Source organism: Delphinus delphis, chromosome 6, assembly GCF_949987515.2.
Source record: "Delphinus delphis chromosome 6, mDelDel1.2, whole genome shotgun sequence".
Classification (NCBI taxonomy): domain Eukaryota; kingdom Metazoa; phylum Chordata; class Mammalia; order Artiodactyla; family Delphinidae; genus Delphinus; species Delphinus delphis.
Genome location: NC_082688.1, coordinates 19,711,726 through 19,733,976, shown reverse-complemented (window position 1 = coordinate 19,733,976; position 22,251 = coordinate 19,711,726). Strand labels below are relative to the sequence as shown.

Sequence of the window (22,251 nt, the reverse complement as noted above, 5' to 3'; positions counted from 1 at the left end):
GTCCGCCCTGTGTCCAGCTCCCTCACACAGAGTAGCCTCCCCTGCCTGACCGCCTGCAGTCACCACCCTCCCCAACACTGTCATTCTCTGTCCTCCAACTCTGCTCACTTTTCTTTGTAGAGCTAGTCGTTGCCACACATTATCTCTTTTTAAAATTTTATTTTCAGTGATGGTAAAAAAACACATCACATGCAATTTACTATCTGAACCGTGTTCGTGTGCAGTTCATTAGTGTTAAGTATATTCACATTGTTGTGCAATCCATCTCCAGAACTTTTTCATCTTGCAAAACTGAAACTCTACACCCATGTAAGCAAATCCCTGAGACATTACCCTTTTATATTTATTTGTCTTTATATCTACTTAATTAGACTGTAAATTCTGTTAAGGCAAAGGATGTTGTCTTCTTGTTCATCCAATGCCTAGAATGGTGCTGGAGCATAAAATTTCAGTAAATGTTTGTTGAATGAATGAATGAAATATAAAGATCACGGTACCAACAGCAGCTAGCCTTTACGGGGCCTTGAATTCATTGCCAGATACGGTGCTAAGTGCTTCACACATTATACCATGTAATCTGTACACCGACCCTTAGAGCCCCATTTTACAAGAAGAAACCAAAGCTCAAAGAGGTGACATCAGTGGCCCCAGGTATACAGCCAGCCAGTAGTGAAGCAGGATAGGGATCCAGATTAATTTGAAACAAGAGATCTTAACCACTCTGCATGCTGGCTGCTGGCTGTGGCCTGTGCCTCCATTTGCCCACTGGGGAAAAGAACACGCCCCCGGGTAGAAGAATCTCAGCCAGCCGTAATGCGTCAATCTCATGGGCCCCAGGTTTGAGATGCAATCATAATGCTGGGCTGTCTCGAGGCGTGAGTAGGTGCAGAAAGAATGCTTGTAAATTCCCCAAACCTCTTGGATCAGACCAGCGCTGCTGTTTATGATTAAGAGCGCTGCTTTCTGGGGGTTTGCGGGGGTGCCGAGTGTGTGTGCCTGTGGGTATCTGTGGACATGCATGAACTGTACATGCCTGGGGGCAGGGGACTGCAAGGCTCTCCATGTGGCCTCAGGTGTCAGAAGGACCCAATGGTGGGCGTAAGCCTGCTGCTCCTTAGCAATGGGATTTGGGGCAAGTGGCTTCCATTCTCCGAGACTCAGTTTTCTCCTCTGTAAAATGGAGATGATAACCCTTAACCCCCTTTCCCCACACCTGATCTGGCTGTTGTAAGGGCTAGAGGACGTCATAAAGGTGTAATCCCATGTTATTTATTTGTTTGTTTATTTATTTTTGGCTGCATTGGGTCTTCGTTGCTGCGTGCGGGCTTTCTCTAGTTGGGGCGAGCGGGGGCTACTCTTCATTGTCATGCGCAGGCTTCTCATCGTGGTGGCTTCTCTTGTTGCGGAGCACCGGCTCTAGGCATGCGGGCTTCAGTAGTTGCGGCGTGCAGGCTCAGTAGTTGTGGCTCACGGGCTTAGCTGCTCTGAGGCATGTGGGATCTTCCCAGACCAGGGATCGAACCCGAGTCCCCTGTATTGGCAGGCGGATTCTTAACCGCTTAACCACCAGGGAAGTCCCTGGTGTAATCCCATGTAAACAGCAGTGCGTAGAGGGGGTCCACAGGCATCGTGTGTGTGTGTGTGTGTGTGTGTGTGTGTGCGCGTGTGTGCGTGTGTGCGTGTGTGTGTGTGTAGTCTAGAGTCTCATTTATCAACTCCTGGAGGAGCCCTAGAACTCTTGAGTTCCAGAACACCAGAGCTGAAGGGGACTTGGAGTTCTAACTCCCTCATCTGAGGTCCAGAGAAGGACAGTAACCCATCCAGAGTTGCACAGTAAGTCAGAGACCGTGTCTAGGTCAAGTGTAGGGCTCCCCTTGAGAGGGGGTCTAACGGAGATCACCCCGTCTCCTCCACCCTGTCTGAAATGGAAGCCCCTGCTCCATCTTATTTCATAACAGCCCTAAGCTGATGGAAGCTTGAAGTCCAGGGTTTCCCTTCAGAGAGCTCCTAACTCCTATGAAATGGCCCAGGTGGTCATCCCAGCACCACCTGAAGGCACACACTCGTTCTGACTCTCTTGATCTGGAGACCTGGCTTTGGGGACCATGGGAATTGGACCAGGGTGACAGAGGGTCACGGTCAGTACTGGAATGTTGCCAGAGTCTTTCTCAACCATTGAGTGGCCTCTTTGCCCCTGGAATCCTTGCTGGGACCAGTGGGAAGAAGGAAGGCAGCTATTTTCATTCATACATTTGGTCGATGTGTGCGAGATCATTTCCGTTAGGGGGTTAATGAGGAGGTCCCGACAGAAGGTCCCAGCATCGCGTGGTGGTTGAGCATAACCCAGACCTTAAGGTCCTAATCAGTCTACCCATCCACTAAGACATCCCTCCACCCCTGCTTCAGACGTTCCCACCTTCGCTCTGGATTTGGAAAGAATGGTTTGATACAGCATCACCCTCTCGCAGTTGCCGTATCCTAATTTAGCTCCCAAACCCTGCCCAAGGAGTGATCAACCCCCAGCGTCTTCTGGTCTAAGAACCATTGGTGGCGGAGAGGGAACCACAGGGACCCCGATGTGCATATATCCGTTCTGGGAGTATTTATTGAACACGTCCCCGCCACAGTGCATGCAGTGCTGAAAAGGCAGGCGGGGAGGCTGGGCGTCTGCGATCCATGGGCCCAGATGTGTCTTCCCAGCCTGATTCAGTCTCTTACCCCCGCAACAGGGACACAAGGGCTATCCTGGACCGGCGGGGCACCCCGGAGAACAGGTGAGGGCTGCAGCCTCTGCCCCACCCTGCTTGCCCTCCCTCACTCCAGCCCCTGCCTGTCCCTGGCCTCCTCCCTGGGCCCAGCTCCATGAGTGAGCTCCAGAGCCAGGAGGTTCTGCCTCCCATCCTGCTGGGGCCCCCACTCTACCCCACCTCTCAGCCAGCCACATCTGCCGCCTGAAAGGGCTGGAGTCCATGCCGGCCCGGTGTTGGCATGAGCCACTCGACTCCAGTTAGAGCCATGAATAGCTGGCCTGTTCCGGGCGATGTTAGGGGATATTATACACGCCGCCACGGGGTTTGCAGGAATTTTGGCTGCCCCGGCCCAAGTCAAGCAGCAGCTGCTGCCAGCATGGGAGAGCCAGCCAGCCAGGCCTCCTCTGGGCCTTATTCCTGGGCTTCGAGCACAGAAGGTTTTGTCCCTCCAAGCTGGTCTGACCGGTTTCTCAGAGGGGTGGGCTTGGGGGCCCAGCAGGCCGATGGCCTCCCCTTCCTCCCATTTCATCTCACATTCCTGCCCTTCTCTTTGTCCATTGTAAGCCCTGGTCCCCCCCAACCCCCCAGATCTGGAGCTGGGCAGGGTCTCTCCTTTCCTTACGTTTCTCTTGTTCCTTTGCAGGGGCAGCCGGGACCCGAGGGCAGCCCAGGGGCCAAAGGTTACCCTGGCAGGCAGGTGCAGTATATGGCTTCTGGAAGCTCTGTGGCCGTGGTGGTGTGGAGCTGGCCACGGGTGCCCCCAGGCAGAGGGAGGTGGCAGGCTGGGGGCCAAGCAGCTACACCTGCTGGGTGGGCCCTGAAGAAAGGGCTGTTCCAGGGGGCTGTACCGAGGAACCTTCTCTGAAGGCAACAGGGCAAGGATGCCAGGAAGAAACAGAAGAAAGAGGAGTTCTGGGGCTCTGGGGGTGGGGCTCCAGAGGCTCCCCCTGAGCCACCTCCCTGGGACCCTGGGGTAGCTGGGGGCTCAGTTTGAAGACCACGAATGTAACCCCACTCCCATTCTACAGAAGGGGCAGCTGAGGGCCAAAGGAGACAGGACTTGCCCTGGGTTGTTGGCAGCAGGTAGCACGTCTCCATATGTCCTTGCCCCTCTGTCTTTTGTGTTTCAGGGGTTACCTGGACCTGTAGGAAACCCTGGCCCCAAAGGCAGCCGGGTAAGTGGGACTTGGCAAGCGCTACCCGGCTGGAGCCCGGTGGGCATTAGCTGTCCCTCCAGTGGGCCTGGCGGGAGATCAGGGTTGCAAAGCCTCCACCCAGGGTCTGCTGGGGGGGTTGGGGTCGAGGCCTCCCACCTGAGCACTCCCTGGACCGCAGAGGGGCAGCAGGATGGCCATGTGGTAGGGAACCCTTAAGCCAGCTTGGTCCCCATGGCCAAGTAATTGGGCAGCAAAGGTCTGCTGGGGGCTCAGCCATGGTCTGGCTGCTATAATCAGGCATTTGCTTGCCGTGTCCCCCAGCACATCCCAAGCGCTAGGGAACTAAAGCCTGGGCCAGTTTGTCCGTCACTGGAAGCCTCAGAGGCCTCTCTCCTGCTCTCACCTGAGGACGGGGTGGACCACCCTTTTGGGAGGGCAGTGCTGCCCGATGGGTGAACATTACCTGGGCCTGGAGGCTGAAGGAACATCTGCTCTCCCCCTCCATCAAGGCCCCTGGAACAAACCCTGAGTAGCTAGCAGCCTCAGTTTGCCCATCTTTTCAATGGGAGTGATGTCCATTCCTACCTCTGGCATGGTTATGGGGATACCAGGAATTTGGAAGCAAATAGTGCTGAGGAGGGGCCACCAGATGGGGCCTCCTGGGTGGGCTGTGGGGCAGCAGAGAAGGTTTGGGCGAAATGAATGGGGGTAAATGGAGTTTGGAAGACTAAGAAATGATCTGCTGGAATTCTCTCTTCTATATACAAGGAAACTGGGTTCACGGTGGGGATCCGACAGCCCCAGTTCCCACAGCACGCCTAAGGTGGGGATGGGATGAGGACCCAGGTACTTTGAGGGCTGGGCTCTCTGCCTCTCCAAGAACGCTCAGCAAGTGGGTCACACAGTCCTGCGTCAGGCCAGGTCAAGTGTGACGCGTCCTCCGCGCCTGAGCCAAAGCTATTTACGGCTGCAGTCTCCGCCCGAATCCCTGGAACTGATGGGCGGCTGTTAGGAGACCGACTGGGAGGTGGGGAAGTTCCCCAGGACATCATGATGGTGACGTTGATGTTGATGATGATGATGATGATGATGGGGTGGGGTAGGGGTGGTGAAAGGCAGCGCCCGAGGAGGCTCCTGTCCTAGGATGCTGGGCCTGCCTCCTTTCCTTTATCCAGCTGTTCCCACAAGCTATGGCCCCAGAGGGGCCGCCTGAGCCCAGGGAGAAGGTCTTCCCAGTTCAGCCCCAGGTCTCTGATCTGCCAGGAGGACAGGAGGAGCGAGACAGGCTAATGACATCTGGGGCTGCTTGCAGTATGCCATGCTGTGGCATCCTGAGGCCACATGTGGGGAGATTGCTGGTCTGGCCCCAGCACACCCGTCTCCAGGGTCACAGGGTCCTGAGCAGCCTGGGTGAGCCGGGGCCACTCAGACTGCCCCCACCGGCCTCATGTTTATGAAGTAGGCAGAGCGCAGACTTGGGGGCAGGGTGACTGCCTTTGAGACCTGCTCTGCCATTAACCCGTCATGGGAGCCTGGGCACATCACTGGACCTCTCCAAGTCTGTCACCTGCAAATCTGGGATATAAACCCTTCTTGGAAGGATCGGTAAATGTCACTTGTTAAGATGATGCTGAGAAGGAGGCCCTATGACCTCTTGAACTTCTAGAGAAGGAGAAATGGTTGTGAGCCTGCGATGGTTGCTTGTTTGTGGGAGATAATGTAGCAAAGTGGTTAGGAGCCGGACTGGGAGTCAGATCACTTGGATTCAAATACCACATTCTGCTGCATTCCAGCTGTGTGACCCTGGGCACATCACTTCACCTCTCTGGGCCTAAATGGTCTCACCTCTCCAGGAGGCTAATAATTCCTACCTCCTGAGGGTGTGATGAGGGCGCAGTAAATGCACTAATGCTTGCAGAGCACTGAGAAGTGGGCCTGGCACATAGTTTGTGCTCAGCCAATGTTAGCTTTTGTTATAGCTCTGAGTAAGTCATTTCACAAACATCTAGAGAGTACGGTTAGGGATAGGCACCCTGGGCTAGGCCCCTGCTCTTGAGAAGCTCCCAGGCTAATGAGGCCATGAAATGTGGACACCACTAATGAAGAGACAGAACAGGAAGTGGTACATCTGTTAACTGAGGTGCAAATATGGCGCTGGGGTGGAGGGAGGAGGCGACTTCTGGTTTGGGGCGTCAGGGATGCTGGCCAGAGGAGAGAGCCTCAGAGCTGGGCTTGAAAGCGTTCGCTGTGCAGTCGTGGGGCTGAGAAGGGCCTGCCTGGCGGAGGGCACCGGGTGGATAAAGGCTGGAGGCGGAAAAGCTGGACTCCACTCCTCACTAGTTGTGCCGCTTTCTCTCCAGAGCCGTAGTTTCCCTTGCTTAGTGAGGGGGAGGGTGGGCAGTCAGCAGGGTCCTCGGGAGGGTTGAGTACAGTGGCACACATGCTTGCGGGATACCAGCATGCCTGGGTGACAGCTGCTGTCACCACCGGACGCACTCAGGGGCCCAAGGGTGGATTCGAGCCCCATGTCCATGGGGAGCCTTCGAGGCCTAGAAGGAGGCACTGCAGAAGCCGAGAGCGCCCGCCAGCGTCCCTGGGTGTGGGTAGGGCTTGGCGCCACCCTAGCATCTAACCCGGCAGAGAGCTTCCTTCCCGCAGGTCCCAGAGCCCCCGGCGCGGGGCGGGCCTCCCCCTGCGAGCGCCCGCGCCCTTCCCTGGCGTGAGGGTATGTGCCTTTGGACTACATCGTGGAAGCCAGCACCATGCAGTCCATGGGCATATACACTTGCCTCAAGGCCTATGTCATCGAGGAGCTGCCGGAGCCGCCAATGCCTCCAGCGAGGAAGAGGAGCCGGGCGCCAGAGGGCAGCGAGGGGGGCTGGGCCGGGCCGGGCCCGCCATACCCCGCCACTCGGCCCCTCTGACCTCCCCTCTGCTCTTTCCTAGGGCTACATTGGACTCCCAGGGCTCTTCGGCCTGCCAGGGTCCGATGGAGAGCGAGTGAGTATGCTTTCTTTGTTTACCTCCCACCCGGCCACCCCGTCTGCCAGGTGCCAGTCTGGAAAAGTCACGGAGTGCCTCCTGGAGGAGGTGCCCCGGAGTTGGATAAAGGGACAAGTCAAGGCAAACGCCTTCCTGACACAGGGAACAGCATGTGCAAAGTCCAGGACATATGCTGACTTGGCGAGTTTAACAGCACGGTCAAAGCGCTGAGTGTGAGGCAGGAATGGGGCGAGACAGGCTGCGGGGGGCACCTGGGAGCAGTTATACGGCACTCAGGGGCCAAGGTCAGGAGAGGGACTCTGTTCTGAGACCGTGGGGAGCTTCTGAAGGGCTTTCAGAAAGTGAGAAACGGGCTCATTTCCTATTTCCGATCAAGTGCCTACAAGCTACGGCCCGTGGGCCAGATCCCGCCAGGCACCAGTTTTGTAGAGCTTTCCGGAACACACCACGCTCATCTGTTTATGTGTGTCTGTGGCTGCCTTTGCTCCCACAGGCCTCTGGACCTTCCTCTCTGTTCCCTCTCCGCCTGAGCCCGTATTTGGGAACTCAATAATCTCATCAACAAGCTGGGTAAAGAGGATCTTAGGGAAACAGAAGGAGCATTTATCGAGTGTCTGCTGAATACCAGGGCACTGGCTGCTTTCCTTAGGAATCCTCCCAGCTCACGTCCACGCGGGCCCCGACTCTATAGCCTCTGAGGACCGCCCATCTGGTGTGCAGATAACTGGAGCCTGCTGTGTTTGTGGACCAGACGCCAGGCCCTCTGTGACGTCCTCTTGTGGGTGAAAGAGGGGCTGGTTTGGGGCAACACTGCTTGTCTCCCGCTGGAATCCTGTCTTGACTTCTTCCCTGTTTCCCCCTACAGGGTCTACCCGGCATTCCTGGCAAGAGGGGCAAGATGGGTAGGCCGGTAAAGATTTTCCGTGTCTATTACTCAGATTCTATGGGTGAACCTGACCTCCCACTGGCCACGCGGCCCCGTCCACCCGCGGCCTGGGCATTCTTCGCTTCTCTCTGCTCTGCCCTTGCTCTGCTTTGAGTGTGTGGGTGTGCGTGGGGGGCTGTCTGGGCCTTGTGTCCTGCTGCCAGAACAGTGACTGGGGCTGGGGCTCCCGTGGACACTGGGCCGCTCTGGGATGCAGCCTCTCTGTGCATCCAGCAATTGCCCTGCAATGTAGTTCTGTCTGGGGGCGGGGGTCGTCTGGGCCATGAGTGTCCTTGCTGGGGGGCCTGCTCTAGACGGGGTCTAGACTGGGTATCTGCGCTCCTGTGTCAGAGAACACTCCGGCTCCGTGTTGTCCTGGTGTCACCTGTTTTACTCGTGTACACACAAGGTCAGAGAGCAGTGGGGTGTTGGGTAGACCCACAGGAGGCATGACCACAAGAGGGGCTGAGCAGGAACCCCGATCCACCAGGTCAGGCTGAAGGAGACCCAGGACTGTAACTGAGGCATCTTTCTTTCTGGCCCGGCCCATGCTGGTGGCTTAAGGCTCTCTGCTGCCGCCCTGCAGTTCAACTCCTAGGCTTGGAACCATCCTCAGCTCCGGGTCTGGGCGTCCCTTTGCTTGTGGTTGATGGAGAAGGGATGGCGGGGGAGGAGGTTAGACGGTGAGAGGCAGCTGGGAGGGAGCCAGGAGCACCCAGGGTGGCCCAGAGGGGGTTGTCTGTGATTCTAGGGTTGGCATGCGTGTTCATGGGCACCTTACCTGTTGTAGTCTAGGGATCTGGGTCCTCTGGGGGCCAAGTGGGGAATTCAGAGAAAAGCAAGATCCAGGTCCTGGCCTCAAGGAGCTGACAGAGGGGGTACCTAGGACAGTCCGTGGCTGACAGCCCCCCTGTGCCTGAGGGCTGATATCTGACACTTAGATGTAGACAAGGAGCAGCACCTGATGCTTCTGGCTTCAAGGCAAGGACTTGCCCAAGGTCACCCAGCAAATTGTGAGGGCTGGCTTGGCCTCTGGATCTCTTCCTCAAGCCAGGAGACCTTTGGCAAGGAAACTCATTCATTCATTCACTGAAGCTGAGTGTGTGCCATGGACCAGGCACTGTGCTCGGTGCTGAGCAGGGAACAAGACGAAATTCCCATTCTCAGGGGCAGACAGACAGACAGACAGTGACTGAATGGGGGAATGGAGGGTGAGTGGTTGAACGTCGGGTGGTGCTGAGTGTTAAGATGGAGTAGGGTAGGGGGACCGTGAGTACTTGGGGTATGGGATGTTGGATAAGTTGGCCCAGGAAGTCCTCCTCTCTTCTTGAGAAACCTGAAAAAGGTGAGAATGGGAGCCATGTGGCTCTCTGGGGAAGAGCATTCCAGGTTGAGGGAACAGTGGGTGCAAAGGCCCTGGGGTAGGAGCGTTGCTGGCTCTGAACTGCAGTTTTCCCATATGAAAAATGAGGATAATAGCTTCTAGCTCGTGGGGTCATTGTGCTTGGTAAGTAGTAAGAACTCAATATAATAGTGGCATTCACTGTTTCCATTCGTAGTTGTTTGGGTGGCCGAGGATCTCTCTGGTCTATGTGACTTTGAGCCAGTGGCTTTACCTCTCTGGATCTGTTTTTCCAAAGTTTAAGTTGCAGAGTGGGAGCAGTTGACTTACTTAGAATATCTCAGTGGGGCCCTGTCCCATCACCCAGGCCTGCCTCCAATGCTACCCATGGGGGATTTGCTCAGACTCCATTCTGGGAGCCCCACAGAGGGCCTGGCATTGCCACTTTACAGATGAGGAGCCTGAGGGTCAGGGGATGAATGACTTGGCCAAGGCCTTGTGCTTCTGAGAGTCAGAGCTGGGTTAGAATGCAGCAGCCCGAGCTGCTACCTCCTGTCCCAGGGTGTGGCACTAGGGACAGCACTACAGCCAAAACAGACCAGAAAAAAAAAAGGCAACACTTACTGAGGCCCTTTTACCTTCATGGTATTTGAACCGCATGTGGTTCTCCCACTGATTCTTTGAGGTAAGATTGATTATACCTATTTTCCACACGAGGAAGCCGAGGCTTCAAAGCCATTTGCCCAGAGACCCTCTGAGGACTTGCCAGACTTCAACCCCCCTAACTTACAGCTCATTTCTGCTTCTTTGCTCCGTGCCTTGTGTCTTTAACTTCCTAAGATTCCACCCTGCCCTCCATGATGGGTGTTCCCTGGCAATGGGGTGTCAGGCGTGAGTGCGAGAAACCGACCCCATTCTGCCAAACAGCCCCATGGCCACGCAATACCCCTGAGGGCTGTGAAAGTCTCCTTGACTCTGGTCCAGCCGACATGGCCAGCAAATGGGCAAGGTCTGCGTCGGATGTGATTTAATTTGTATGGAATATACTTCATATCACTGAGTCCCTAGGGCTTCGTCTGTGCCTTTGCCTGGCCGCCTAGTCTGCTGTGCCCTTGGCCCACACGCTGCTTGAGCAGACTTTAGGGTCATCCCCCTGTTATGTGCTCCTGAGCCCTTGATCTGCCTGATGGGGTTGGGGGCTCCTTGTGAATGGGTTTTCCTGTTGTCGAAGCTTTGGGCCAGGCGATTTCTAGGCACTTATTAACAAGAGGAAATGGCAGGAGAATGAGCTGAATTCCCTCATGCCAGATCCCAGCTGGCCTCATTTCTGGCAGGCCTGGTGATGATTTTGCTGGAGTCCATTTCTCTCCAGCAAGCAAAACCTTAGGCCCATGCACACGGCCTGCTCAGTGTCAGGCTGGGAAGGAAGGTGTGTGGGAGTCTTTTGCTGATGGGAGCTGAGAAAGACAGCAGAGGTCAGAGCACATCAGAGCTGCAGGAACATTAGTGACGATGTGGCCCAACTTCCTCATCAGACAGACAAGCAGCCGTATCTTGGAGAGGCCAGTAACTTGCCCAAGGTCACACAGCACATGGGTGGCAGAATCAGGACTTGAACCGAGGACCCTTGCTTGTTCGTGCAGGGCGCTCTCCACATCACCCGTCTCCTCTCTGTGCTCACATCTTCAGCCTCTGAAGGAAAGCTTAGACCGCAGCTCTCATCTCACATCACCCGCTGGAAAGTGAAATGTGTTGTGGTTTCCTGAGGAGGGGACCAGATATAAGATGTTACACAGTTGGCTGGAGTTGAAGGGGTTTCTCCCGGGCTATCCCAGCTCGTCTGGGGCACAGTGCAGTGACACGCACAGCTGGGGACCGAGCCATGTCTTTCAGCCAAGGGTCTCTCGTGGGGCCTAGGAAGACGCCGCAGCAAATCCTCTTGTCCGGCACCCTGTGGCTTCACTATCAAGCCTGCTGGAATGCCTGGCAAGACCAGCCCCTGCTCACAGCTTCTCTCATGGCCTCTGGCCAGGCCTGCCAAGGCTGGTCTTGTGTAGTGAGTCAGGCGGGCAGACCCTAAAGCTTGGAGCTGGAAAGGTCCAGCCTTGGCTCCAGCTCCCTCAGTGTGTGGCTTCGGGATAACTGGGACTTGTCCGAGGCCACATGCCCATCCGGGTTGGGACAGGGCTTCTCACATGGTTCAGTTTTGACCTCAGGCTCTTTCCACTTCTCAGCCTATGGGGAACAGGGTGCAAAGTGGTTTTCAAATGGGGAAACTGAGGACAAAGCAGATGAAGGTTCTTCTTGGTGGTGATGCTGTGAGCTAGGGCTGTGATCCCCACGGTCCCAGACTTGAGCCGGAGCTGACCCAGGTCTGCCGGCAACCCTGGAATCCTGCTCTCCCTGCCTCCGTCCTCCTTGCCCGCCGAGGTGACTATTTGTGGGTGGATTCCCAGGTGAATATCAGAAGGCAGGGTGAGAAGATGCTCAGCCTCATGAGAAGAGGGTGTTGGATCTCAAGGGGTCTTTCCCTGTTGGCACACTCCGAGAGCACGCATCTTCTAGAAAAGAATACAGGCTGTTGTCAAGTGCAGTAGGAAGGATGCAGGTCAAACCTGTGCAGGAACCTCCTGACTTTGGAGAAGGTAAACCCTGTAAAGAGGCCTCCAAGGTCCTTCTGCAGACTCTTCCTAGAGGTTGTTACGGATTCCCACTGTTGGTACCGAACCAGCGTGTGATGACGCATTCGAGTTTACCAGAGGCTGGATTACAAATACCTCACCTCTTCCTCAGCCCAGGGGGAGCTGGGCAGGTGGGTTGTCAGGTGGGTGGGACAGGGCTGACCATCTTGCAGGCCGGGGGGCTGAGTCTTCAAGATGTAGCAGGACTTCTGGTCCTGGAGGCTGCATGCATCCCTGCCCCTACATCCCACCTTCCGGAGCAGACCGTTGGGTAGACATTGGCTGCAGGCAGGGGTTAGATGAGAGGGCTCTCAGAGGCCCACTCAGCCTCCGGCATCCTGCTGCAGATGTGGTTATGAGGACCATTCCTTTTTTCCTCATCTATTCCTCTGAATTGCTGTAGCCAAGAGAGAATGTGGAGTCTCGCCCTGGATCCTGGTTCTGTCTCCTCCTGGGCCTTGTTCTGCTCAAAGTACGAGGCATTCAGTTCCCCAGGGGGGCCCGACCTGGCAAAGTGGAGAAACCACGTGGCTGGGGCCCGGCAGGACGCCGAGCCCGTTCCTTGGGCCTCGGGCCAGCCTGCTGCAGCCAGGAGCTCAGGCCTGCACAGGAAGGTCCTGCTGCCGGCTGGGCCGGGAGTACACGCCACGCACAGGCGGGCACGGCCAGACAGAGAGAAGCAGGCCGGGTGGAAGTGGTGGTGCATGTTCATCTCGGCGGCTGCCTCTCTGGGATCCAGAGGAGCAAGCGTCAGGGCCGAGGGCAAGTGTCAGAAGTGGGATGTGTTGCTCAGGGGTGGAAGGATGCAGCAAGCTAGCAGCCTGGTGGGGCCTTGGGCAGGTTCTGCGCCTCCAGAAGGAGGTGCCGAATGTCAGGAACACCTAGGGTCTTTCCATCCTAGACCATCTATGATTATTCCAATCATAGATCTGTTCCAGCTCTTTTAAAGCCCTTTTTTCCAACTAGTGTGTTCTTAATTACCCTAGAGGTCATCTGCTTGGCTTCTCCGAAGGAAGGGAGACAAGGTGGAGACGGGGATGAGGCCACTGAGCACGTACAAGCAGAGCCGGTCCTGAGCCTCAGTAATGCCGTTCCCTCGAGAGACCACAAGCTTGCTCTAGTCTGGTTGTGTATTCATGGTCCATTCGTAGCTAAGAGATTGGGCTCTGGAGTCAGACTGCCTGGGTTCAGATCCCAGTTCTGCTATTCCATAGCTGTGTGACTTCAGACAAGTTCCCTAACGTCTCTGGACCTCAGTTTCCTCATCTCTAAGATGGGACCAATAATAAGCCCTCTCTCATTGGGCTGTTAGAGTTTGCAGTTTCTGTCATTGCTGTCACCCCCCACCCCCACCCCGTCGTCACCCACTGGCTATACTCAGGCTGCATTTTGTCCACATAAGTGCCTCTCTTGGGGGTTTTAACCATTCTGATGGTCTCTCCCTTGCTTATGCCTCAGAGATGTGCCCTCACCTTGCTGCTGCCTCCATGTGCTGCCAGGGACTTGCCCGGCATCCAGCATCTTGGTTCATTGTCTCAGTGCCCCAGTTGTACAGCAGAGAAAACCGAGGCTTGGAGAGGCCTGTGGGTGGTAGAGCCAGGATTGTCACTGGGTTGCACTGGTTCTAAAGCCTCACAGGGGAAGCTGGGCCGGCAGCTGAGTCTGAGAGGAGTCCTTGAGCCAACCTGGAGTGGCCCTGACTGCAGACCTGTGGGTTTGAACCTGCCTGGTGGCTGCTAGGTATGATTATATTGGGCATCGCAGCCAGGATTGGTGCCTGGGGCATGCCGTCAGGATCTCTCTCTTCCTGGTGGCAGCGGGGCCGGGGGGCGGGCATTCCTGCACCTCAGGGAGCAGGCTCCTCCCTCCCAGGCCTTGTCCAGGGATTGGGCCAAGCTGAAGGATTCTTAGAGATCACACCCCCCCAGCCTGAGCAGGACAGAGGCCCAAGTGAGGGTCTGCCCGCAGTCACACAGTCAACCTGGAGGCGAGCCCGGGCGAGTCTCCAGACATTGAACTTGGAGAGCAGAGCATGGACTCCCCAAATTCTGCTGCTCGTAGGCCACGTGGAGTCAGCCAGGTGCCCGGCTAGACAGCATCCCCCTTGTCCCCTGAAGGATTGTCCTCTCGTGCCAAGCCCCCAAAGGCAGAGGCAGTAGCTCAATGCCTTCAGAAGCCTTCCCTGCCCACTGCTCACCCAGCTGATGTCTCCTGCCACAGGAGGTGAGAGGGCTCTCTACCTTACAGTATGCCTGAGAGGGGCTGGATTGGAATTTGCCAGGGGGACTCCAAGGATGTGGGAAGAGGCATCTTAGATACGGTCAGATGTGGCCCCACAAAAACTTGATCTGAAGGTGCATGCAATTGCACACGCACACACACACACACACCCCCCTACCTCTGCCACTCTCTAAACCCAGTCAGGCACACACTGGAGCAGCTTCTGCGTGCCAGGATGTGCCCATGCCCAGCTCTGCCACAGACTTGCTTTTTGTCCTTGGTCAAGTGACATTTCTCTCTGTGAGCCTCAATTTCCCCATCTGTTAAATGGGACCAATAAATAACCTTTCCCTCAAGGGTGAATGTCAAAGGCAAGTAAAGTTTTGCATACAAAGTCACTGGCTTGGCCCAAATCTCTTTAATATGTCCTCGTTTCCTCCTTTGGGTGTCTGAATGAAGCCACGCCTCCTATACGATCCATATCAATGCCTGCCCTTCCGGTCCGTGAGGGCTTCCTGGCAGAGGTGGGATTTGAGGGGAATAGAATTCTGGCCAGGGCAAGACAAAGGCCTAGATGCACACACAGTTCAAGGTCTCTTTGCTCAGCCAATGTAGACTTTGTAATTGGTTTGGGTTTTGTTTTTAGCTTTGGTCTTTTTAGTTTAATCTACTTACTGGATTCCCCCAGTAGCGGTAGCGTTAGAAACCAGAAACAAATTATGCTCCATGAAGAATCTTTTCTGTTTGAACAGCTCAGGCATCCACTTGGTCAGAAAAACATGTGCTTTGTTTTTTATTAAATTTCCCTGGAAAAACAGTGATTTGAATTCAAGGAGGGGAGAACAGATTTCCCTGAATTCCAAGCTCGAGGACTTGCTTTTCCTTTTGAAGTAGAATGGAGTTGTTCCCCCTCCTCGGCCACCAGAAGCTTCCCCACAGCTGATGTTTTTCCAGCTGCCTGTGTCCCCAGAGAGCGTGGAGTGGGGTCACGGAGGGGGCGAGAGGGCCAGATCTGTCCGGGCCAGGCCTCCGGGCTTCTCTCAGCTGCCGAACCTCACCTGTGGCCGCGGTGCTGATGTCCCCCATCCGTGTGACTCTGTATGACCTCGACACATACCCTTTCAGAGCCTCATCTTCTTTATCTGTAAAATGAGGATTGTGGGTCCACAGGGTAGCTTTTAAAGAGCACGTCACAAAAATGGCAGAAGGTCTGAGCTGGGAAATGCTGCGGAGGGCTTTCCTGCTTCGACCAATGGGGAAACTGAGGCCCACAGGGGAAGGAGTGACTCTTAAAACTCTCAGCAAGTCAGTGACTGGTCCAGGCCTAGACCCAGCTTCCTGACCCCAGACTCCATCAGGACGGGGTCTCAGCATGGGCGCTGGCATTTCCATGCCGGAGAGCTGGGTACTGTTTTCTGAGACTCTGAGGCCATGGGAAGAGGGCTCCCTGGCCATGGGCTCCTCCACAGTAGCTGGTCCTTGGGATGTTCTTTACGGGGAAAGTTTGTTGAGGGCCCGAGGTGACTCGGGACTCCACAGCCTGCCCAGATCCTGGAACCAGGGAGTGAGATGAGACTGCATGGATGTGTCCTGTGTCCCCTGGGAGTCTGGATCAAAGCCACCCGCTGGTATAAACACTAATCTGCAGATGTTTGCTCTCTCTCATGCCCTCAGGGGTTTCCTGGAGACTTTGGGGAAAGAGGCCCTCCGGGACTGGATGGAAACCCCGTAAGTATTTCATGTCTTTGGGTACAGGAGAGAGATTTGGAGCAAACAAATAGCAGGTTTTAGGAACCTAAGCTTTTATTTTAGGTCAGCCAGCCGGGCCACCCATGAGCTGGGCGCTCCTGGTCAAACTGCATGATTTCTCTGAACCCCAGGGTCCTGTCTGCCACGGATGCCCTGTGTACCCCCTGCCACCAGGAGAGCCTTCCAGCCCACTGAGCCCCGGGTCCCAAAGTCCTGGGCTATGTCCCATCCTCAGGGACTCAGGAAGGTTCATGGGTCACTCTCCACGGGGGAAGCCAGAGCTGCTGCCATCTTACAAAGCACCAGAAATGTTTATGGGATGGGGCCTGGGAAGCAGATGGTTTGCAGGCCCTGTATGGAGGGAAGAACCTAGTTCTAAAGAAATCTCCAGCATAGGCATGTTTATAGCGTTTGTAAATAATCGAGGCCCATGAAGGAACCAGGTCAGCCTGCCCTGGAGAGCTGAGCCCGCCTCTCCCTTCCCGTCCCAGGCTCCAGCTCCTGCGGGGGGAAGATTGTTCTCTGCCTCGGGGTGCAGACCATGTCCAGAGCTCTTTGGAACACCTGCCATGTCCCCCCCGTTCTCCTGGGGTTTCCAGCCTGCACAGCTGTGCCCGGAGGTGGCTGCTAGATCCATACACAGCACGTGATTATGTGCTCGTGTCAATTCCACAAATGCTCCCTGAGCCTCACCCAGCTGGGGCTGACCTCTGGGCTCCCTGCGGGGCTGAAGCCCTGGCCTCGGAGCCACATGGACCTGGGTTTGAATCCTGCTGCACCGCTTGCCAGGCGTGGAAGCTTGGACAAATCAGTTCACCCATCTGGATCTCGGTTTCCTTATCTGTAAATCACGGGGTCCGATGCTGGCCTCAGAGGACTGTTGCGAGAATGAAATGGGAGAGGGCAGGGAGGTGTTGGGCCTATGAAAAGCATTCACTGGATGGAGGGGTTGTAAATATTAGGTAATAATGGGGCACGTCACCTGCCCTGGAGGAGCTCATGGCCATCTCCCTAGTCCATTGCACGAGGTGAAGTTGAGATGGGTGGGATCAGAGAGGTCCCAGGTGCTAAGGAGGAGGGAGAGAGAAGCAGGGAAGACTCCTGGAGAAGATGGCGTTGGAATTGGGATGAGGAAAGAGGTGGGAGGACACTCCAGGTGGAGGAAAGAGCACTGGCAATGGTACCGAGGTGAGAAACCAGAGTCTTTCCCTCAGTGTATCAGTTACTGGATTAACCACTATAACATGTGACGTCATCCTGGAAGTGCCCTTGGGGAGGGGCAGGGATGTCTTTGTTCTCCTGGCCCAGAGGAGCAGAAAGAGGACCTGATGAGTGACCTTGAACAGGTCCCTTCGCTTTCCTGAGCCTCGGGTCCTTCATTTTAAAGCCAAGGCTGCTTCCCCTCCTCCTCTTCTCGTGGCTGTAGTAATGACCTCCCGTCTGGGATTGCACCGATGAAGGAAGACGAACGCTCTGGAGGATGTTGGTTATTACTAATCACCATTTCTAGAGACACCTTTGCATTTTGAGCTTGCGCTAGACCCCTCTACCTGTCTTTACTGGTGCAAGCCATTGAAGGTCCACTTTTTCTTTTTTTTTTGCGGTACACGGGCCTCTCACTGCTGTGGCCTCTCCTGTTGCGGAGCACAGGCTCCAGACGCGCAGACTCAGCGGCCATGGCTCACGAGCCCAGCCCCTCCGCGGCATGTGGGATCCCCCCGGACCGGGGCATGAACCCGCGTCCCCTGCATCAGCAGGCGGCCTCTCAACCACTGCGCCACCAGGGAAGCCCTGAATGTCCATTTTTAGAGATTTGAGAAACAGAAACTTGCACACTGCCACACACGGCCACATCTCCTGACTCCCAGGCAAGAGCTGTGCAGCCTCTCAGAGGCCCTGGGAGGTGGGAACCGGAGAGCCTCCTTCTGGTGGGAGGTTGGGGTGGGGAGGTTCTCTGAGGGCCCCCAGCACCTCCTGGCTGAGAGAGACGGAGGCCAGCCTGGTGGCTCTCAGCTTGGTGCCCTCACCACTGTGTTACTTCCTTGAACGTGACCTTGGGAAATTGCTTAACCTTTGGAGCCTCAGTTTTGCCGTCTGTAAAGTGAGAGCGAAATGAGATCTGGGTCAGGCATCCCACGCGTCTTTATCGCCACGATCAGGATTCTGCCCATTCTCACACCTACGATTGGAAGGTACTGGATTTGGAAATCCAACCTCTGCATTTTACAGATGTGGAAAGCTGATGGCAGAGGCGGGGAGGGTCTCGTTCAAACTCCAGGCCAGGCTCAGTAGAGTCAGGAAAAAGGAGTGGTCAGCTCCAAAGGATTCCACCAGGTGCCCACGTGGAGGATGGTGTGGAGGGCGTGGCCTGGAGAGAGACAGAGCAAGTAACCACCTTTGTCTCTCTTTCTTTGCAGGGAGAACTGGGCTTACCAGGGCCCCTAGGAGTCCCTGGCCTCATCGTAAGTACACAGATGCCTGGGGACGGGGAGGGCCAGGATGCCGGGTGTGGGGGACAAGCCACAAGTCCCCTCAGAGGAGCTGGGACAGACAAGTCTAGGAAGGGGGCTCAGGGAAGAAAGGCCTGCTGTGTGGCTTCAGATGGATCACCTGCCTTCTCCCAGCCCCTTTCTTCAGTAGTTAAATGAGTATGGGCGCTTGGAGCATGGCACTGCCATGTACTTTCATACCTGCCGCCTGTCCATCGCTCTGCAGCAAGGTCTAGGCAGGTGGTAGTGTGCCCATTTGACAGGTGAGGTGCTTCAGGTCCAGACAAAGGAAGTGACTGGCAGAGGAGCTGAGGCTCTGGGCCATGCTGGACAGTCTTCTCCATCCTTTTCAGAACACTGACTTTGGAGCCAGACCACCTGAGTTCAAGTCACAGTTCTGCCACATCCCGGCTGTGTGACCTGGACCAATTCACTTACCCTCTCTGAGCCTTAGTTCCTCATCTGTAAAATGGGTATGGTGGTGGAATCCTCTTGGGGTGCCTGTGAGGATTAAATGAGGCATTGCTCGTACTGTCTTCGGCACAAGGTCTAGCACTCAGTAAATATTCATTTATTATAATATTGTTAAATATTCTTTATTGTTACTGCCTCCTGGTGTGCCCGGGACCGAGAGGCCTGTACGCGGGGAGGTCAGAGGCAATCTGACCTCTAACTCCATCCGGTTGGGGTAGCCTTGTGGAGTGGTGCTATTAGCCAAAACGATGGCTCCCTGCTGGGCCTTCAGAGACTTAGTCTTGACCTTGGGCCCGGCCCCAAGAGCCAGTGACAGGCCCGAGCCTGGAAAATGAGTCTAGGAGCTTCCCTGAGGGTCTGATGCCCCCTCTCCTCTGTCCTTGGGGTCATACCTCATGGGGTGTGAGTCTGAGGGGCTTACACAAGTAGACCGTTCCCTAGTTTCACAAATGGGCTGCCAGCTTTGGCTACTCCAGCAACTGTGCCAAGAGATTCTATTGAGAAGGAGGCTGGAGAAGGCCCTGGAGAGTTGGGGGGCCCCATTGTTCAGGGGTGACCAGTCCTGGCAAGAGGGCCCAGAGGTTCCCATGGGCAATGTGCTCCTGCTCAGGTGGGTGGGAGCAGAACCAGGGCAGGGTCGGGGTGGAGGTCAGATCAATCCTGGCCTCTCCTCCTCTGGGCTCTGTGGTCTTCAGTTACGGCCTCACTTCCCTGAGCCTCAGGGATCCACTCTGTAAGATGGGATCTTCGCTCCTGCTCTTGTTAGGATCACAAACACACCCGGTCCAGTCCAGTCAAGTGGTTAAGAAGGTAGTCCCTAGACCCAGATCACCTGGGTTCAAATCCTAGCTCTATCGCTCATTTAATTGCAATTCTGAGCAATTACCCCTTCCCCCCCACTCCCGTGCCTCAATTTCTTCATCTTTAAAATGGGAATAATATTAGTACCTCACTTGGGAGAATGTTGTGAGGATTTAAGGAAACTAGTACATATATAGTGCCTAGTACATAGTAAGCACTCAAGAAGCACTAGTTGTAATAATAATAAATTTAATAATAATCATAATATGAATGATTTTACTATTACTTTTTAATAATAAAGGACTGTTAACATGTAGTGATTCAGTAGTGGTAGTAGTACTAGTAGTAGTGTTTTACACACACACATAATGTATTTTATGCCTGGTAGCAGCCATCTGGAGTGCTGCATTGAGAGAGATTTCAAAGTCACATTGGAAATTAGTGGGAGAGGGTGCTGCAAATTGGTGATGTCTGCCTTGGCTTGGGGTGAGGAAGTGTCAACACACGAGTCATACGTTTGTCATCCCTGATGTCCTTTGCTGAGCACCTTCTTTGGCACAAGGCACTGACCTGAATGCTTTGGAAAAAGAAATATCTGCGATGAGTGTTAGAGAACCTGACGTTAATGAGGATCTCAGAAGTCTACCGGTCCAACCTTCTCTAAGCTCAGCAGGACTCCCTTCTGGAGCATTTTGGTCATACGGTCATTAAACTCCAACTTGAACACCCTGGTGTTGGAAGCTCCCTCCTGTGAAAGCCCGTCCGCGTTCACAGAGCTCTCATTGTGCAGGGTTTTCCTGTGTTTTGAGCCCAGCTCATCTCCCTGCCCCTGGGAGACGCTGTTCAAGACGTAAAGCTGGTTGTTGTCTGTGCTTCCCAAGGCCCCTTCTTCAGGCTATATGATCCCCGTCCCCAAAACGTTTCTGAAGGGATGTTTACGTACCTTGGCTGTCATCCTTGGCACGTGTGCCTGTCTGTCATTGTTGGCGCCCACTAGGTTGGATGCTGAGAGGGGCAAGAATATTGCTTGGCCAAATGTGCAGATGCTGGAGACTGTGCCGTCATAGCCCTTGGCCTTCCCGACTCTACAAAGCTCTTTCCCACCGATGCTCCCCTTTGCTCTCCACAGTTAGGGCTGCCAGATAAAATATAAGACGCCCAGTGAAATTTGAATTTCAGATACAATATTTAGAACACATTTATACTAAAATATCATTCATTTGTTTGATTGTTTATCTGACACTCAGATTTTAACTGGGCATCCTGTATTTTTATTCACTCAATCTGGCAACCCTGTGCTCAGTATCTCTTAGGAGAGTCCCATTGGGCAGATGGGCAGACTGAGGCCCTAGGTCGAGGTCACACACAGGGCAGGAGAAGATGGAGGCATGATCAGAGGCCATGTCCCCCAACTCCTAGTTCAGGGCACTTCTCTTCCTGCCCCCCTTCTGAGGGGCCTGAGCTAGGGGTGAGCCCTGGGTGTCCCTGCATTTCTCAGGCCCTGCACCCCCTCATGATCCCCTTTCCAAAGAGCTGCTGTCCACCCCCCACACCTCCAGCCCGCCTTTGCCTTATGTCTTTGGCCACTTTCAGTCTCGCTTCCTGTTTTTAAATCCCCTTTGTTGCCAAGGTGACATTCCTTTCTCCTTGTGCCTGGGGGTGCCACAGGGCTAGACCTGCACCCACCAAATCACCACCACTCTCCTCCAAGCCAGTGCCCTCTCCCACCCAAGGCACCCACTCCTGACCTGGATTTTGGGGGACAGCAGCTTCTGTGCTTGGGGGAAAAATTGCTTCCCCAGAGAGTTGGAGAGGAAAGGAATTTTCTAAAGGGAAGAGGGATCGTGAGTCACCTACGATTTTCCAGAGGATGTGGGTTTTTAGCTGAGCAAATGGGAATTCCACACAGTGACAATCATGTTAGCGGGGATTCAGATTTATACAATGCCTTCTGTCTAGTCAGCTGAAGCGATTTGCATGCAGACTGAAGTCGAAACTTCCACAGTCCCCCGGGTCCTTGCAGGCGGGAGGAAGGGTGACGGAGGACAGATTAGCATGTATGGAGCTTCTGTCTGCTCTGTGTGTGCTTGACACGCCTTAGGCTGGGAGCCTCGAGCTGCCTGAGGCGGCGGCAGCAGCCTGGTCACCCTCGTGAGGAGGCTGAGTGGAGCCTGAGGTCGCCAGCGAGGGACGGTGTGACCCCAGTCTCATAAGCCGCTGGTGGCCCTCTGCAGAGACAGCCTGGAAACAGCCCCCTTTGAGTAACTGAAACCCTTTGGCCGGGCTTCAAGCAAAGTGTGCCTGTTTCCAGATTCTGCTCAACAGAGAAAATTTCTGTCTTTTTTTCTTCCGAGCGACACAAAGGGAATTTTGGCTTCTCCATTTAATGAGACCCAAAGAATATGTGATCTGGCCAAATGCCAGCATGTGGGATATCGTGGACAAGTCTACCATACTCTGTTACTAAATGATCTTCTGGCTTTATTTCTTTGTCTGGAAATCAAGGCCAGGAACCCCACTAGCTGGCATTTACCAACCCCTCGTGTGCTGGGTCCTGTGCTAGGTATTTAATTATCATAGCAGGCCTCTGAGTGGGAAGTGGGATTACAATCGTACAGTCAAGGAAACCGAGGCTCAGAGAGGCTTAAGCACCTGCCCGA

At 54.8% G+C, this 22,251-nt stretch overlaps 1 protein-coding gene across 1 annotated transcript in view; it reads left to right on the top strand.

The window, feature by feature from the left end:
* Positions 1-22,251, top strand: part of COL27A1 (collagen type XXVII alpha 1 chain) — a 143,278-nt gene that overhangs the window by 43,248 nt on the left and 77,779 nt on the right. The window contains exons 8-14 of the mRNA XM_060014270.1: positions 2,730-2,774; positions 3,394-3,447; positions 3,881-3,925; positions 6,854-6,907; positions 7,776-7,820; positions 15,753-15,806; positions 18,245-18,289. Of these exons, the coding sequence (XP_059870253.1) occupies positions 2,730-2,774; positions 3,394-3,447; positions 3,881-3,925; positions 6,854-6,907; positions 7,776-7,820; positions 15,753-15,806; positions 18,245-18,289 (342 nt within the window). The remainder of the gene's footprint in view (positions 1-2,729; positions 2,775-3,393; positions 3,448-3,880; positions 3,926-6,853; positions 6,908-7,775; positions 7,821-15,752; positions 15,807-18,244; positions 18,290-22,251) is intronic.